Genomic DNA, 17,319 nt, shown 5'->3' with positions numbered 1-17,319 from the left:
GAGAATCTTATCATTTTTGAAATCGGATAAATACGAATAATAATTGTTATAACATTTAAGACAGAGTCGTTACGAAAATGGGATAGTTTCGGAGACTGGCAGAACGTGAGCAGTTGAAGACTGGAAAGGGCTAACATTAGAGCTTCTATTTTTTTCGTACCCTTGAAGATTTATTACATTGTTAAGATCTAACGTTGTGGAGCGAACATACATTATGCTAATTAGTTTCATGGTTCATATAATGTACAATATGTGTACGATACGTACAATGGAGTGGCTGGGTTGCTGATGTCAAAATGTTGTTGTGTTGTCACTTGTCAATGCCAAACGTTGAGTTAACAGTGTCAACTGTCACAACAAATACCGACGATTATTTTCAATATTTTTTAACTTCTTAGATTAATTTAAATTGTTCAATATGCTAACGTTATGGAATTTGTTTGAGGCTTCGTTACTTTGTCTGAATGCTGTCTGCGTGTTACACGAGGAAAGATTTATGCAAAAGAGTAAGATTAAATTAAACCTAACCTATTTTTCTATCCAATCTAGGTATCGAGTAGCTTGATTCTCATACAAATGATCATACTATGAGTTAAGGACCAACATTATTTGTAAAACGTACAACGAGATAAATCAATTTTATGTTTTACATTATTTCAGTGGGATGGGGATCCAATAATCAGAACCAAGGATTTGAAGATCAATCTACAGTGAAATTCCAAATTTTAAACTTGGTCAGATCTATAAGGACGGTTACAAGAAGTGAGTATCTTGAAATATTTTTAATTTATAATAGTAATAAAAGGTAATTTCAGCCTGTATAGGCACATCCCACTGCTGGGCACAGGCCTTTTTTATACAGGCAAGATTTGAGCACTGATCACCACAAATCCTGGTTATGTTAATAGTTTTCAATTTACATTTTATTAGTGCTGGCTTAGAATAATTGATAAATTACTATTTAAAACTTTGAAAAAGTTGCATTCATACTGTACCCATGTTGGGATCAAACCTGTACCTACTATGACAATTTTTTTTGATATTATTTAATAAGTAACATGATAGGTACAGAAAAGTTACCTATTTGAATTTGAATATAATAACATCAATATGCAAATTTATTTATGCAATATTACATTATTAAATGAAATTCATTTCTTTTTTCAGTTCCATTAATCATCTTGAACATATTAACAATAATATTTAAATTATTATTGGGATAGTAGGATTATATTGAAGATGTTTAGGAGTTTAAGAAAATAAAAACATTACAACAGTTTTTCAACAAGAACAACTAATCAAAGATAACTGGACATGATCCCTGAACAAGTGTTTGGTAAAAAATATTATTAACATGGTTCCATACCAACTTATAATGTTTAATATAATGTCTTTGCTACTTTAAATAATCAGTGTTTTTATTTTAACATATCCTCGTTTTCTTCTTTTTTATATGGTTCCCATTCAGCTTATTCATTTGCTTTAATAATGGTTTCCATAAAAGAATAGATTTCTGTTTCCACAGACTAATATTATGATTTTAATCATGCAACTTAGTGGCATTAATTTATAATTCTTCTGTATGTTAGTCACAGAAATCCTTAACTGATGCCTGACTTCTTCAGGCATACTAAAAAAGAACTCAGTCAAGTTGCACTTGCGTTACAGAATGAGAGTAAGAATGCTTATAATGATGTGGTGATTGTGGTCATCAAACTTTATATCCTCCAAAATGTTCAGTATTGTCTACTTTAATATACACAAGAGTTAAAAGCCTTCCCCTATCACAGTTCATGAGAATCAGCATACGGTCACACGGCAAAGCCCTATTAATATAGGTATGATATACCCTTTGGGTACGGAACCTAGGAAAAAACTAGACCATGGTAAACTTTTATCAAAATAATGGCTGTTGCCTGCGACTTCGTCCTCGTAGACTTCAGTTTAGAGCGCGCGGTGGGTGGTTCCCGTTTCCGTGAGTACGCCGAGAAAGAATGAAGCCTTCACCCCGTTAAAATCAAATAACCCAAAACCTCCTTTGCACATATTTCATTATTTTAAATAATCAATATTCAAGCCAATTTTCAAAGACCATTAATATTTACGACAAAAGTATTATATGAACTTCGTCCCCCCACTATAATGTAATCTTTTTATCAAGATGAAACTAGCCTATGTGCTTTCTCAATCTGTGATTCTTATTTCATTCATAGATTTAGAATTATAATAAATTTACAAGTTCTATTTTAAAAACTCTTAACTAATTACTAATATAGTATCTTAGTATAAATTACTAGCTGTTGCCCGCGACTTCGTCCACGTGGTTAGAATTTTCCCCGTTTTTTCCACATTTTCCATTGTATCTTCGCTCCTATTAGTCGCAGGGTGATGTTTTATAGCCTAAAGCCTTCCTCGATAAATGGTCTATTCAACACAAAAAAATATTTTTCAATTTGGACCAGTAGTTCCTGAGATTAGCGCGTTCAAACAAACAAACAAACAATCAAACAAACTCTTCAGTTTTATATATTAGTATAGAGTATAGATTTGATTACAATCGGTTTAGTAGCTTTGGCGTGAAAGCGAGACAGACAGACATACTTGCGCATTTATAATATTAGGATTCAAATTTGTAATGTAACAAATAATCTACTTCTAAATTTTTAACGAATTCTTTGCCATGTAATATTAACAGTTTTAAGGCACTACAATTTTTACGACATCATAGAATGGAAACTTGATATATTCCTAGGACCAGATAATAATTACTAAAGTTCAACAAAAAAAATACGTGAATCTTATGAGCTGAATATTGTATTTTGTACGCCCGTGTGGGCAAAACATGTAAGGGCGTAACTTTTTTTATACCATCTTGCTTGCAAACCTATTTGTATTTGTACTGCATACTCATTTTTTTTTTACAAATAAATGAAACAAAGAAAGAAAGAAACATTTATTTGTTAGAATGTAGTAGTTACAATAAGTGTTTTATGGTTAGTAGAGTATTATACATTCTACCGAATCGGTGTACAAATATTAACTTATTATCTAGGTACTTATAATAATTATTATAATTATACTGCACTATATCTACTATACAACAATGATCTTTTATATTTTAACAGAAATTGAGATGGACCTAATATATAAGTCTACTAGAAAATCTAAAAATATGAAAAACCTAGTGAGGCAGTCACTGAACTCAAAAATAATTATCATGATGGGACCCACTTCATAAACCTTAGCCTATCGAGGATATCAGTCCTTATACTCACTAGTTACTCAGTCAGTGTAGTAATTTTGTCTATGCAAAATTTTAATGTTGCTATAAAAAAGTCGTGCAATCAAATCAAAATCATTGCAATTGTACAGTTTATATTCAATTCTTACTTCATAGTAACAGCTTTTTGGTTCACATAAACTGTAAGCAATTTCAAAAAATATAATCCTAAATCTCGAATTTATTCTACGCCTGAAGTTAATAATTATATTAACTTTAATTTTATACTTAACTGCTATTTTGTTTAAGTTAATCCATTGATTTTTCAGGATCTGTATGATATGTATGGAAAAGTAAATCAAAAACTGTTTATTATGTGTGCAAAAAATAAGTACGTGAGTACATGTCGAAATCAGTTGAGGTTTTATTCGAATGTTTTTAAAACAAAATTGTTAATTTAGTTTTACATAACTGGCAGTACTTTTCGAATCGATAATCTTGGCGGCCATATTTGTCAAAGACAAACAAAACGCCGGTCTTTTCCGCTCCGAAGCGTCTGCTGTTGTTTCATTGCGGAAAATTGGTAAATGATGGCAGCAAATAATTATTTTGGGTTTACTCATGGAGGAACCCAATATGGGTAAGTAAATTTTTGTGACGAACAAACAAAGTTATCAAGTAGCAAAGCAAGTTAATGCAACATAAAATATTGTGATGGATGTGCCTTGTGCTCATGTTTGTCCAATTCAAAATGGCGTCTGATGTGTATTGATCGTGGAATTGTGTTGTTAAAATGTGATTTTAAGTGAGATATGCGTATCTATTGCTATTTTAGAGCGGCGACAGCGAGTGCGGCATATGGGGGCCAAACAGGGTATGCGGTAGCGCCAGCGGCGACTGCTGCTACCTACGGAACCCAACGTGCCGCCGCCACAGGATACGACACGGCTTATCAGGCAGCAGCGGCTACTCAAGGTGCGTGGTACCATCAATCAGTTATTTTACGATGCTCTTGCATTGTTTACACAACAATGGTATCTATAATAGTATCACTTTTTCCACAAAAAGTATGAACTCAAATTGATATACTTTCACTGGATTTGTGTTTTTCTCGCTATGTATTAAAATATTAATATGATAACTCTTGTTAGAGGTTTTGAACAATAACCTCATGGTTCAATGACTATATCATACTGTCACAGTCTACCTATTCTAAGATCGTATTGTTCCATATTCACAAAATATATTTTTCCATAGAACTGCAATCTAATTTCATGCCATTTTCTTAATAAATTGTTATGCATTAAAAATCCGATTGAGATTGAACAATGACATGGCATAATAAAAAATAATACTGAAGAGAGGACTCATGATCATTTGTTTTTTATTATGATGCAAATCTTCAAGCTGATGCTTGTAAGAGTTTAGTAACATATGTGTTTTTACCAGCAGCGGCTCATGCTCATGCACATGCAGCAGCCGCAGCAGCATCTGCTTATGATGCCAGTAAGTCAGCATACTATCAGCAAGCGGCTGCAGCCTACCCTGCAGCGGCACCTCCACAGCCGCAGCCCACATATGATGCTACAGCTGCTAAACCAGCCTACTCTACACCAGCAACTTATGCTCAAGTTAGTTCATTTTCTAGTTACATTATACTCAAAGATCTGTTCAGTTCTACACCGTACGTAAGAGTTGTAATGTCTGTGATTTTGATGTATCCAGTATTGAACATGACTATATTAGATTAAGTCATTCAAACTGTTTAATGTAGATGTAGTATTAGTAGCAGCAGTTCATTTAATGCTCTCAATAGAACCTAATGTACAAAGCTAAGACAACTAGCCAGCTTCCATTATTTTATTCAGAAAGTTCTGCTAAATTGCAGAATAAAACTTTGATCATCTTGCCTTAAAAAGTCAACCACTCTTTTTATTGCCAAAAATGTACCCTGCTGAAAGAAAGATGCGTATTTCTTGTAAAAATGATTTCATTATTCTTATTCTGGGCAATTTCTGACCATGTCTGTCCCGAAATAACGTCCAGATCGTCACTCCACCTACGCCGCGGCCAACCTCTGCGGCGATACCCGCGCTCAGCCGCCCAGTGAGTTATAATCATCATTTTAGCCTTAATGTAGGGGTGGGCTTGGACTGAAATTGTCATTGAGTATTATTCCCTGCTAATAAGTTCGAACTCAACATTTTATATCAGTTCTATAAGATTATTTTTCAGATGTATGTAATGTTAATAATTTCTTAAAGCAGATAAAAATTTTTGGCTTTCTTAGTACCAACCAATATTTAATAGTGTACTGATTGATATTCACACAGTTGTAAATATTTGTACACAGTTGTAATTATTCTCTCCCTTTTTCAATACAATATATTTATTTTTTTGTTGGTTTTCAACCATACATTTGGCTAATTAACATAATTGGAGAAAAAAAGGCTTTTGAATAAAAAGAAAATCACAAAAATAACACTGTTATTTAGTATTAGGAGTCATCATATTCATTTTAACTTGGTTTGTGTAAATTGGATGTTTGCCAAAATATGAACTGTAACAAAGTGGCCTATGTATGGCTTAAATTAAAGAAGTTTCCTTTTTTTGCTGTCATTATTTTCCTATAGTATGTAAAATGTTAATTTCTGTGTAAATCATAATTTTAAGTAAAAATAATAACGTGCATATCACATAGCTTGCATAGTATACTTATAAGATAATTACATTTATTAATACGCTAAAATATAAACTGACATAACTGGACATAATTATTATAAACTAATTACACTGAATCCATCATAGATGACAGCAATGTTTTGCTATGCTTGTAAGTGTTCAGTGGGTACTGTAGCGGGTGTGTTCGCGCAGGGCGGCGCGCGCGCGGGCGGCGGCGCCAAGCCGGCGTACGGCGGCGTGTACACGGCCACGACGGCCGCCACGTCGTACCCCACGCAGGCCTACACGGCTACGCCCGCGCAGCCCGCCAAACGTCAGTATATACACGTCAACATAGGTACCGTACTCTTTGTGCAAGCGACACCACGGGATTGCGGTCGCCGCGCCCAGGGCCCCCTCCTGAGTTTGTTCCTCTACCGCACTCCCGCGCTGTCGCCTACTGTACTTGTTTGTCTTACTGAGACGTGGAGTAGTCAACTGATGAAGTGCACGTGCTTCTCTTTTCATTCGATCTACCCGTTGCTTCCCTATATTTTAATAAAACCGCAGTACACGCGTTGTACGTGCCGACCATGCTTGTTCACCTGCACGGTATCACTCCATTTGTTTACTACTCTGGAATCTATCTAAGAGTATGAAAAAGATTTTACGAAGCGCGTCGATAAGAGCATGATATGTTTTACCTTTAGTAAAATTAGATCGCGCTCCTTTTATTTTCTTTATTCTGTAGCATTATAAATTTCCATACAGTTTATTGATATAGTTTTTATATAACTAATGAAAATAAGTGATCGCGTTTAGTTCGCGATAATTGCCACTAAATTATTTGTAGATGAACACAAACATTATTTACCCTTAGGCTGTATGTAATCTGATATATTTTGTTTATAAAATACACTTGCTTTTAAATAATGATTCTGGGGTAGCAATATATGTTGGATTACGTTTAGTGTAAGGTATGCTAGAAAACTAGATACGCGCTTTGTAGCTTATTCATACTCTTCCAGAAATGGCAGCCACTGTCTGCCTACTAAGTTTATAGAACGTACTGTGATAGTGCAGGACTATGTTCCAAAAATAAGTAATTATGCATAAGTAAAATTCAACATTTTAAGACTATCCTGCATTTTTTAGAATAAAATAGGTATATTAAATAATAAAAGGCGAAAGTTAAGGCAGTACCTAAAAAAGGAAATAATTGTAATAATGTATCAACAGTGTCTTCCCAATGTGTTAAAATTAATTAATTAAATAAAATCAATGTTTAGGTATAACTCTTTTGGACTTCATCTATTGCTTAAAATATGCCTTATGTTAATTAATATGCCTAGTGGATGTATTTCAATATTAAGTCGCAAGGTATAAGGCAGACCGAACCCAATATGGTATTATAGTTAAAACCTATATTAAAACCAAAACATCTACATATATTCGATTCTGCTATATGCTATACTTATCTTTTTGGTTTTGCTTTAACCACTTTTGCTCTGATTTGGTGTTTTTTCAATACTTCTTTCAAATCGGAATAGTATTATGCAGATCCCATTATATACAATAAGGAATTCTCTTCTTATTGTATATTAAAAATGCTATGTTTTAAATAACCAAGTCAGAAACCAGTGCTAGAACTGTATATTTTTAGTTTTAGAAAGGTGAGATAAATACCTAGTTCTAGTTCAAAACGTACAATATTTTTAAATTTATTACAATAATAATATGGTAATTAAAAAACTTTAGTAAAAAGCAGATTTAAATCTTTATAGAGCCAACAAACAGAGGGAACACAGCATACGACACTGCTCTCTATAACGCGGCAACGATGTATGTCGCGCAACAAAACAAAACGGGAGGTGGAACGTAAGTTTAAAAATAAAGAATATTAAGAAGCACTTTAAAAATGAAAAATAAAAATATCACGCCATCTACTCTAGTCATATTGTAAAATATTTTTTATTTTGGGCTATCAATAAAAAATACTTTAAAAGCAATAAGCGACGGTAGGAAAAAAATGATGAGACGTTCGGGCTTGCCGACAGCGGCTGGAAGAACTACAACAAGAGCGGCGTGGGCGCCGGGCAGGCGCGCCGGCCCAAGCCGCCGCCCAAAGCGCAGCAGCTGCACTACTGCGACGTCTGCCGCATCTCGTGCGCCGGCCCGCAGACCTACAAGGAGCACCTGGAGGGCCAGAAGCACAAGAAGAAGGAGGCCGCCGTCAAGCTGGCCGCCGCCGGCGCCGCGGCCGGCGCGCTGCGCGGCGCGGGCGGCGGCGCGCTGCGCTGCGAGCTGTGTGACGTCACCTGCACCGGCGCCGACGCCTACGCGGCGCACGTGCGCGGCATCAAGCACCAGAAGGTCGTCAAGCTGCACACCATGCTGGGCAAGCCCATCCCCTCCACCGAGCCCACCAAGCTCGGACAAGGTACGACATTCAACAGTAAGCTTATACTGTACCCGCACCCTTTATTCCAGAAAAGCTGTATTTTGAATGACTTAGCAGGTATAATTTCGTCTTGTTCAGCGTGACAAAACCATCGTTTTCCTTTTCAGTATTTTTTTTATTGATAAATCAAATCAAACTAGATTCCAATTTATAAACTATAATTTTGTATATCAGATATGCTCTCCATTTGCGATAAAAATCGCGAGGAGAACATATTTGTTGATACCCCGCTTCTGTGCTGACCCGCATTGCCACAACGCCATATCTGTATAAATGCGCGCGTCTAGTTGGCAGTTAGATTTTCAACAGTCAAATTTTCTCAATGTTAACCAATTCGGCACCCAATACAGATATGTGGAGTGTGATAAATGGGCCTTTTTTATAAATGTATAAAATCATTTAATTAACCACAAAATAAAAAATCCTGTTAAATATACGTAATATGTAGAAAAGGCCCAAAAAAATATTTGTCAAAGTAAACTATCTAGGAAAGTATCTAGAGAAAATTTGACTTTTCCGATCTATCAGCCAAAAAGACGGTGGCCGGAACACCGAAGATCGCATTCGTTGCGTCCGGCGGGCTCAGTACAGTCGCGGGTACCTCCAACAAAGACCCAAAACCTGCCCAAGGCGAAAAAGACAAGGACGGCGAGGACAAGGACGACGAGGCCGACACCGAGCCCGAGGTCCAGCCCGTGGGGCAGGACTACATCGAGGAGATCCGCGGCGACGACGGCAAGGCCCTGTCCTTCAACTGCAAGCTCTGCGACTGCAAGTTCAACGACCCCAACGCCAAGGAAATGCACATGAAGGGCCGCCGCCACCGCCTGCAGTACAAGAAGAAGGTTCGTCTTGCACGCTTTACTTACACACACTATATCCATCAGGCCGCTTTATCCGATGATTACTTAGTAAAAGGTTTGAGGTGCATGTAGAGCCTGGCATGTCCTAAACAACATGCCAAGAGTTCCGTGTGCTAAATGATTAAAATTTTCAATGAGGATGCTTGATCATCGTTGTCTACATGAATTAAATAGATGCTGTTTAGTAAATGGACTGAATTATGCAGGTACAACCTGATTTGGAGGTGAAAGTGAAGCCATCAATGCATCAGCGCAAGTTGGCAGAGGCGAAGGCGCAGAGAATGATGGTACGCGATGAAATGTGGGCGCGTCGTCGCATGCATGACGTATGTATCGTGCCCTTGTAAATGTTAATCTGCGCTGTAAATGCATGTTCGTATACTCTGACTTTTCTAAGAGACTTATGACTGTTTTAAGTGACTGGGAAATAACTTAATAAGTTACTCATTGGATTTACAGTGAAATTTGGTTGCAACAGTTTATTTTCTTTTGTTAATTTGTTAGTGTTTCATGAAATATTGCTCTTTATGCTATTAAGAACCTAAATCTAACTCGTCTTGTCACATAATCCTTGGCTTTTCATTCGCCTTGTGTTAAATATTCGATTTTTAAACTTCAATATTTAGTGTATTGACTTGCAAGTATGTAATACAATTTGAAAGGACAATCGAAAGGGTTTTTACTTTTTTCAATTTTAATAACTTTTCATTTACGACTTTGTTAAAGCATTCAAAATCATCATGATAGATCATAACGTTTTTTATTTTGTAAAATTTCAATAATTGATTGTGTTGTGAAGTAAGGGCAAACACAGCAGTACAGCTGGACCATTTAAGTTTAGCCGGATGGCGGATATCCGCTCATCGACACTGGTATGCAAATTTAATAAAATGCCTAATTTTAATAACCGATTTATGATTTCGGTTTTTACTATAACTCGGTAATTTCCTTTTTCTACTTTTATATAGGTTACTTGCTTGTCTTACGAGATCTGTAAAAAAGTTCTTAGAATAGACAGAGTGTACTTGTCATCGTGCTTTGAAATGTATAGTCGTCGAAGTAAAAGTGCATAAGTAAGTAAAACCGAGGGTGCCCCGCGGCAGGGCATGGAGGAGGAGGAGCGCATGTACTGGGAGGGCGGCCTGGAGGCCTGGTGGGCGCGGCCGCACCATCACCACGCGCTGGCGCCCGGCTACCCGCCGCCCGCGCGCCGCCCCGAGACCTCGGACGACCGCCACGTGCTGGCCAAGCACGCCGACATCTACCCGCCCGACGCGCAGCTGCAGGACATCCAGCGCGCCGTCAGCCACACCGAGAAGGCGCTCAAGTCGCTCTCCGACGCGCTCGCCGACCAGGCGCGCCCCAAGGTAGGCCCTCACGCGCGCGCTCGTCCGCGCTCGCCTCGCGCGTCCTGACTCATCACCACCTTCTGCTACAGGGACCCAATGCGGCTAAAGCTTCAGCTAAGCCAGATGACAAGAAGGATGATAAGCCTGAAGGAAAAGAAGACGGTCGTGATAATCAATTGTGAGTAACATTTTGGTACAGTACCTATATTTTTATAATAATATATTGTAATGTATTTTTTTGCATTTTTGTTGAAAAAAAAAATTTGTTGTAAAATATATTTATTGTTTGTTACATACACAATTGTATTTAGAAAGGAAGTAGATTAAAGTAGGGTTGAAATCGCAAGGTTCAATACAAAATAAATGAATAGTATTTTTAGTGGAGTTATGAAAGCAATTCCATGGGCGTGCAGGTTCTCGTTCGCGTGCGAGGGCGAGGCCGGCGCGGGCGCGGGCGCGGGCCCCGGCGCGGGCGAGGCGGGCGCGCGCGCGCTCAAGGGCGTCATGCGCGTGGCGCTGCTGGCCAAGGGGCTGCTGCTCAAGGGCGACCGCGACGTGCGCCTCGTCGTGCTGTGCCACGACCGCCCCACCGTCACGCTGCTCAAGCGCGTGGCCGCCGACCTGCCCGCGCACCTCGCCAAGGTCAAGGTGAGCGTCGCGCCGGCCGCGAGCCCGGCCTCCAGCCCGCACTGACCGCCTGTCTCCCGCAGGGCGGCGCGGACGAGCCCCGCTACAAGGTGGAGCTGCTGGCGGCGGAGGGCGCGGTGTCGGTGTCGGACGGCGGCGTGGCGGTGCTGGTGAGCCTGACGTCGGCCGTCATGCGCGAGCCCGCAGGTGCGTGTTCTGTGTCCGCGGCGGGCGAACTTCGACGTCGCCAATTTCACCACACACCTGTTCTGTCACTTCTCGATCTGACCGCTCCCGGCTCTTTACATGTTTTAGACAAAACTTAGCGCGCTGACGATACTAACACGGACGAGTGGAAATTGGTAGTCGAAATCGTCTATTTTTACTCCAACCGAAGGAGGACCGTTCAGCTCAGAACAAACTATCTAATTATGGTATCATATATTGTATATTTTGTATATGTATTTTACTAAGTATTTTTGTTTTACATTATCTTAATGTGTGATGAAAAAAAAGATAATTTGTTCAAAGTTTACCGCTCGGCGCCCAAGGCGTCGGGCACTGTGTTGAATGCTTATTTTTAGGTGTGAGTAGGTAAGATGCAGCGAGAAGAAAAGGATTTTTGATCATCTATCTCGATATATCACGCGCGTTGACTCCGCACTGGTATATCACTCTACTGAAACGGAGCAAACATTTTCTTGTATATCTTTATCATGTATATATTTATTGTTATTTTCTTTATATACAATTATTCTTCTTTGAATTTAATAAATTAGGAATTATCTAATGCAAACCTTAACTTTCGTAATGATTATAAATTGAACACGTGTTTTGTAAGATCCGTAAATTATCTGTAATATTACGATTATCTACCGATCATTACACGCCATATGTCAATTTAATATAAACGCCCGCTACTTTCAGGGTGCGATCAGTATAATTCTAAAGATCTCATCCTGAGTTAGTAGTGAGCTTGGCCCCATTAGTGTAGAGCTAGGGCTACACCCATGTTTGCCCCGTTTTCGTCGATGTTTTGATGGTCAAACACCCTTTGTGTTGTTGTCGCTAGACGGTGGCGACATAAAGCGAGACGACAAGGATGTGCTACCGCGGCAGAAGTGTTTGGACGCGTTGGCCGCCCTTCGGCACGCCAAGTGGTTCCAGGTACATCGCCAGAACTTTTACAAAAGTGTGCGCACTCCACTCCACATTAGAACATTATCTTTCAACAGTTAATAATCCTTAGTCCCGTATCACCTCACTTGTGCAATTTATTAGTTAAAGCGGGAGTGCGCACGTATTTTTTAGTCACATGTTTATTTCTTTAATTTATCATCTAAAGCAGTAGTCTTTAAGTTATAAAAGTAAAGTGAACGTAAGCTCCCATGAACATGTGGCTACAAGTGCTTGTGTGTGCGGCAAGCTGCGTTTCCCGCACTCTGTAGCCACCAGTGGGACCTGGAAACGCAGTTTCTGTTTCGTGTACTGGCTCGGCCTCCGGGCGAGCGCAGCGTGACCCTTCCGCGTGTGCAGGCTAGGGCGGCCACGCTGCAGTCCTGCGTCATCATCATCCGCATCATGCGGGACCTCTGCCGCCGCATCCCCAACTGGTCGCCGCTCAACCCTTACGTGAGTACTGCCACTGCTACCATGGATATGATGATACCGATGACGAGGCTGAGACCACGCCGAGTTAACGGTTAATGTGCGTTTGTGTCGAGTTGTTTGACACTTCGCTATGTTAACTGCTACTGGCGTGTTCGCTGACGACATGGCAATCTGATCCAAATTAAGAACCATTTCCAGTACAACGTCCGTTGAAAAGCAACATAGTTAATGAAATAAAGTGCTCTATGTGTTACTAAATATCATCTTATGAAATCGAATGCCTTAGACTCCTAAGTAAAGGAAACAATTACATACTTTTATCGTAGAAAGAATATGTGCACTCTGCATTGTAGGAATTGATTTTATGCACTCATTATTTATAAATTCCAATTAGTTCGGTTGGTATATCGCAAGAAATCGCAACAGCGCCTGCTCACAGTGACATTCGCTTATGAATTAAGAGTAAATAAAAATTGCATTGATAGCCCTATTTTGTAGACGTAAACGCCGTAATAGAATCAGTTCAGCGTCAGTGAAATCGGTGAGGGGTAAGACGATGCGTATTGGTGTCGGCAGGCGATGGAGCTGCTGGTGGCCGGCGTCATGCAGTCGGCGGGCGCCGCGCTGTCGCCGGGCGAGGCGCTGCGCCGCGTCATGGAGGCCGTGGCGGGCGGCCTGCTGCTGGAGCACGGGCCCGGCCTGCGCGACCCCTGCGAGAAGGAGCTCGTCGTGAGTCACGCACGCTCTCTTACATTGTTACATGCGTAATGTTAACATGATGGCGGACATTGTGACTCAACTATAATAGTTTAGCAGCGTACGCAGATTTCGATTTGACACTTTGGGGGGTACACTAATATCCTTCAAAATAAATTATAGCCTATTTTGAACGAATTTTTCAAATCGGTCAATTAGTTTCGAAGCCTTGTCGTTTCAAACTCTCCCGCTTTGGCAACGCCCACTTTGCAACGGGCCGTGCAGCAGTAATCGTAATATTTTACTTTCACCATAACTTTAAATTTTAGTAATTGATAGACTAAATATTATCTACATAAAAACTACTAGTTTATTAAAAAATGCGGTTAAATCCAGTAAAAAGAATTAAGTTTAAAATATAAACTGGTTGTCGCGCAGTGCTTCGCGGATTTTTTGAACATACTTATACGATCTATTATGTCCTGAATGAAATTAAGCCTATGTTGCTCGTGGATAATGTAGCTTTCGAATGACGAAAGAATTTTTAAAATCAGTCCAGTAGTTTTGAGCCTATTCATTACAAACATATACACAAGTTTTCTTCAAACATTACTCATACGTTTTATCTCATTTTTTATAATGTGGTCAAGAAATTGTCTTCTTAAAATAATTAAGAAAGTGTATGTCTTTAAAATGTCAAATGCACTTGCTAGTTCGCATCAAATGTGCACTACATGCACACATCCATACATGAAAATGTTTTATTATGTAAAATTTCAGGATGCTCTGGGTAACCTGCCACCTCAGAAACGTGAAGATCTGACTGCATCAGCACAGCAATTTCTCAGACAGATTGCTTTTAGACAAATTCACAAAGTATGTATAGATCTAATTTTATGTTTTAAATTGCTAGATGAACTATGAAACACTAAAAGAAATATGATTGTTACTTAGGTGCTAGATATGGAGCCGCTTCCCAAGCTGAAGCACACAACGGGCGCGTGGAAGTTCCCGCGCAAGCGCAGGCGCTCCAACACCGACGCAGATGCGGACACTCCTAACGGTAACATACGTTTACATGCTTTGATTTACTTCCACATATCCCTTTTTTATTGTATGCAGTCAAATCTTGCAAGGCTAATTTGACTTTTATTCCTTTTACCGATTGAAATTTGTATGTATTCAAATTTTTGTTTTTCATTCCTAAATAATAAACACTGATATTGGGAATTAATACTCAGAATGGTCCACTGCACTTGTTCTTGTGTATACAATGAACAAACAATATGATGATATCTGATGACGAGTCGTAGAGCGCGCAAAGTGTGCTGTGATCCAGCTATAGCGTCGAGTTATTCGATGCTTCGCTGTGGTCATCGCCGCTCTCGCAATCCTTGACGACATGGCACTCTGACTTAAATACGCTTAGAAATTTCCATTAGGATTTTTTATTATTTGATTTCTAATTTCTTAAAACATTTATTACAGGTGAAGGCAAGGTGGTGAAAACAGAGGAGAAAACCGATGCGTCTGAAAACCAAGCCAAGAAGTAACAGTCAAGACTTCCCGCTGCTGCTGTGCTCGCTGTGCCCACGTTTTCGGGAATCGTTTATTTTCAGACATTTTAATTACTCTAATAATCACTAAAATGTGACGGCATAGCCATCGCAGCATCAGCAAGTATACTTTGCTCTGTGTTAGCTAGTGCGTGCGAGTCAAAATCTCCGATATTTTGTATTACCGTGTATGGTTTACATAAAATGTTTTTTTGGTCACACAAACTCGTGGTGATGATCTGTCCAAAATATTCTAGTACACATAAATATAATGCCGCGATTTACAGTAGTGTTTAATATTAGTTAGGATTAGACTTCTATATTATATAAGTAGGGTTAGCGTATGCAAAGAGACAGGGAAAGTCTAACTGACGAAATGCCGATCGCTGTAAAGGAATTGTCATAGAGATGATTGCGATTAGAGTATATGGATCTGTCTCAGACAATGGAGCATTTGGAGAATAATATCTGTATAGCTCTTCGTCTTCCACAGTATGAGCGACGAAGTCTCTAATCTCCAAGTTTGCAGACAGTTTTTATGAGATAGGGTTACAGTATTTTGACTTTATTCATATTTAGTTCCTTACCTGCCCAGCCACGCTGGTCACGGGTACGTTATCCTGCAACGATGCAGTTTATTTTTAATATACGATACCCTATATTTAATAGTCGTGTAAGGTGTATATTTTCGTGTATGAATTTTTATGCTGCCTCATGTGGAAGTATACTTAGTATTGTATCCAAGAATTGGTATGAGGTCAGCTTTGGTCCTATTTTGTCGAAATCAACAAATAATGTTTAGTACACGCAGTACCCGGTAAGTACCATATGGTACTTACGACCTGTATTTATACGTCAAAGCAATTGCTATTTTTTCTGGTTTAGGCATTAATAACAGTATACCGTAAGCTAACGCATCTGAATACGTTGCAATAACGATAATGCCTTAATTATGACAGTTCTGTGTTATATACGTTAAACTTTATTGCTGTTCCGATAGCAATGTTAGTAATTTAGCAAACACCAATCTTTTATTATTAATATCGAGTTCATATCGCACCATGCTACATAAGAATTCGGTGTGTGATGTGTTGTATTATATTATTTATTATAATAAAGGGTTATTATGTTATGACCCATGAAAATTCGATACATTTAATAATTTCTAACTAGGTTCTGTGAAACTTTTTTTTGTATTGTGAACATTATGTACTTGGGAGATTAATGTCAATAAAGATAATGACTACAGTTCGTCAGTCTTTTATTAAATCCCGGTCATATTATTATCGCTTCTGTAAAGTATATTTTCGAAGAAAAACCTACGTGATTCTGCGGATGTCCGTGAGGCACCAGACGCGAGGGAACCCAACGTTCTCTACTCCCCCCCCCCTCAGAATGAACAGCTTATGAGCAGCACGTTTACAACGAGTGGCGATGATTGAGGAGCCATATCGGATATTTGATCTGACCTCACGATTATTTTTAACAGCAGTATGGCTTATTTCGTAGCACTCGACAAATGCCATATTTAGCAGAAAAAATAACTATTATTTTAGTGCAACAGTGGCTCCTCAATCTAATCGTATGAATTGAGGAGCCACATCAGATTTTTGAAATCTGATTTCACTATTATTTAGCAGCTATTTAGCTTATTTAGCAACACGAATGCCCGATTTAGCAGCAAAATATATCAGTAGATATTTGCAGAAATCTTTGCTAAATATATACGCACAATTCAACAATGTACATATTATTTTGGATTCTGGAAAAACATTATTAAAATATTTTCTTTAAAATTCTGTGTACAGTAGGGTGACCACATTATACTGTAACCACACGGTTACCATGATTATGATTCAAGAATTCGTAGGAGTACTAATCATCCAATACCGTAATATCGCGTTAATCCATAGCGTAATTGCTTGCTAAATAACCAATCCATACAGAAGAGATATATTATTAAATGATGTAACGGTTTACTCACGCGTATTTATCGGGGTAGCCCGACTAGTTTCGGACCCAACCGGAGTCCTTAATCATGAGCAGACGCGGCGGGATCGCGAGTCGAACTGACGTCAGCGGCCGCGCATCTCGCTGCATAGCGCCGCGCTCGCGCCGTGAGCGGCGGAGGGGTCGGCGACGCCGGTGTCGCGGGTGGGGGGTCCGCCGTCGTCATCGTCATCATCCGTCAATACGCGTGAGTAAACCGTTACATCATTTAATAATGAATCATTCTCACGACAGTTACTATCAGAAGAGATATAATCTGTTACAA

At 39.2% G+C, this 17,319-nt stretch overlaps 2 protein-coding genes across 7 annotated transcripts; both read left to right on the top strand.

Moving 5' to 3' along the window:
* The first annotated feature begins 310 nt into the window (after window positions 1-310).
* On the top strand, window positions 311-1,409 carry LOC113503387 (immediate early response 3-interacting protein 1). Its single transcript, XM_026885317.1, has 3 exons — window positions 311-506; window positions 661-762; window positions 1,168-1,409. Exons 1-3 carry the CDS (start codon window positions 419-421, stop codon window positions 1,221-1,223), a joined length of 246 nt encoding a protein of 81 aa, XP_026741118.1. The 5' UTR covers window positions 311-418; the 3' UTR covers window positions 1,224-1,409.
* Window positions 1,410-3,724: 2,315 nt separating this feature from the next.
* Window positions 3,725-16,295, top strand: LOC113503285 (zinc finger RNA-binding protein). Of its 6 annotated transcripts, none has more exons than XM_026885128.1 (18): window positions 3,725-3,860; window positions 4,056-4,195; window positions 4,673-4,851; window positions 6,059-6,239; window positions 7,666-7,759; window positions 7,939-8,321; window positions 8,871-9,187; window positions 9,412-9,531; window positions 10,309-10,572; window positions 10,644-10,732; window positions 10,968-11,202; window positions 11,265-11,388; window positions 12,254-12,348; window positions 12,718-12,813; window positions 13,369-13,521; window positions 14,269-14,364; window positions 14,443-14,551; window positions 14,977-16,295. In XM_026885128.1, exons 1-18 carry the CDS (start codon window positions 3,808-3,810, stop codon window positions 15,039-15,041), a joined length of 2,793 nt encoding a protein of 930 aa, XP_026740929.1. In that variant the 5' UTR covers window positions 3,725-3,807; the 3' UTR covers window positions 15,042-16,295. The 6 variants fall into 6 exon arrangements, with proteins under 6 accessions (XP_026740929.1, XP_026740931.1, XP_026740930.1 ...); XM_026885130.1 differs by having other exon boundaries at window positions 4,670-4,851; window positions 6,095-6,239; XM_026885129.1 differs by having other exon boundaries at window positions 4,670-4,851; window positions 6,059-6,215.
* Window positions 16,296-17,319: the final 1,024 nt, after the last annotated feature.

The sequence above is a fragment of the Trichoplusia ni genome, chromosome 19 (assembly GCF_003590095.1).
Source record: "Trichoplusia ni isolate ovarian cell line Hi5 chromosome 19, tn1, whole genome shotgun sequence".
Lineage (NCBI taxonomy): Eukaryota > Metazoa > Arthropoda > Insecta > Lepidoptera > Noctuidae > Trichoplusia > Trichoplusia ni.
This window is presented reverse-complemented; position numbering and strand designations above follow the sequence as displayed.

Coding starts and splice junctions, on each gene's coding strand:
- LOC113503285 (XM_026885127.1), top strand. CDS start 3,808: ATGATGGCAGCAAATAATTATTTTGGGTTTACTCATGGAGGAACCCAA. Junction 13,522..14,268: donor CCTGCGAGAAGGAGCTCGTC/GTGAGTCACGCA, acceptor GTAAAATTTCAG/GATGCTCTGGGTAACCTGCC. Junction 14,552..14,976: donor AGATGCGGACACTCCTAACG/GTAACATACGTT, acceptor CATTTATTACAG/GTGAAGGCAAGGTGGTGAAA.
- LOC113503387 (XM_026885317.1), top strand. CDS start 419: ATGCTAACGTTATGGAATTTGTTTGAGGCTTCGTTACTTTGTCTGAAT. Junction 507..660: donor GGAAAGATTTATGCAAAAGA/GTAAGATTAAAT, acceptor ACATTATTTCAG/TGGGATGGGGATCCAATAAT. Junction 763..1,167: donor TATAAGGACGGTTACAAGAA/GTGAGTATCTTG, acceptor TTCTTTTTTCAG/TTCCATTAATCATCTTGAAC.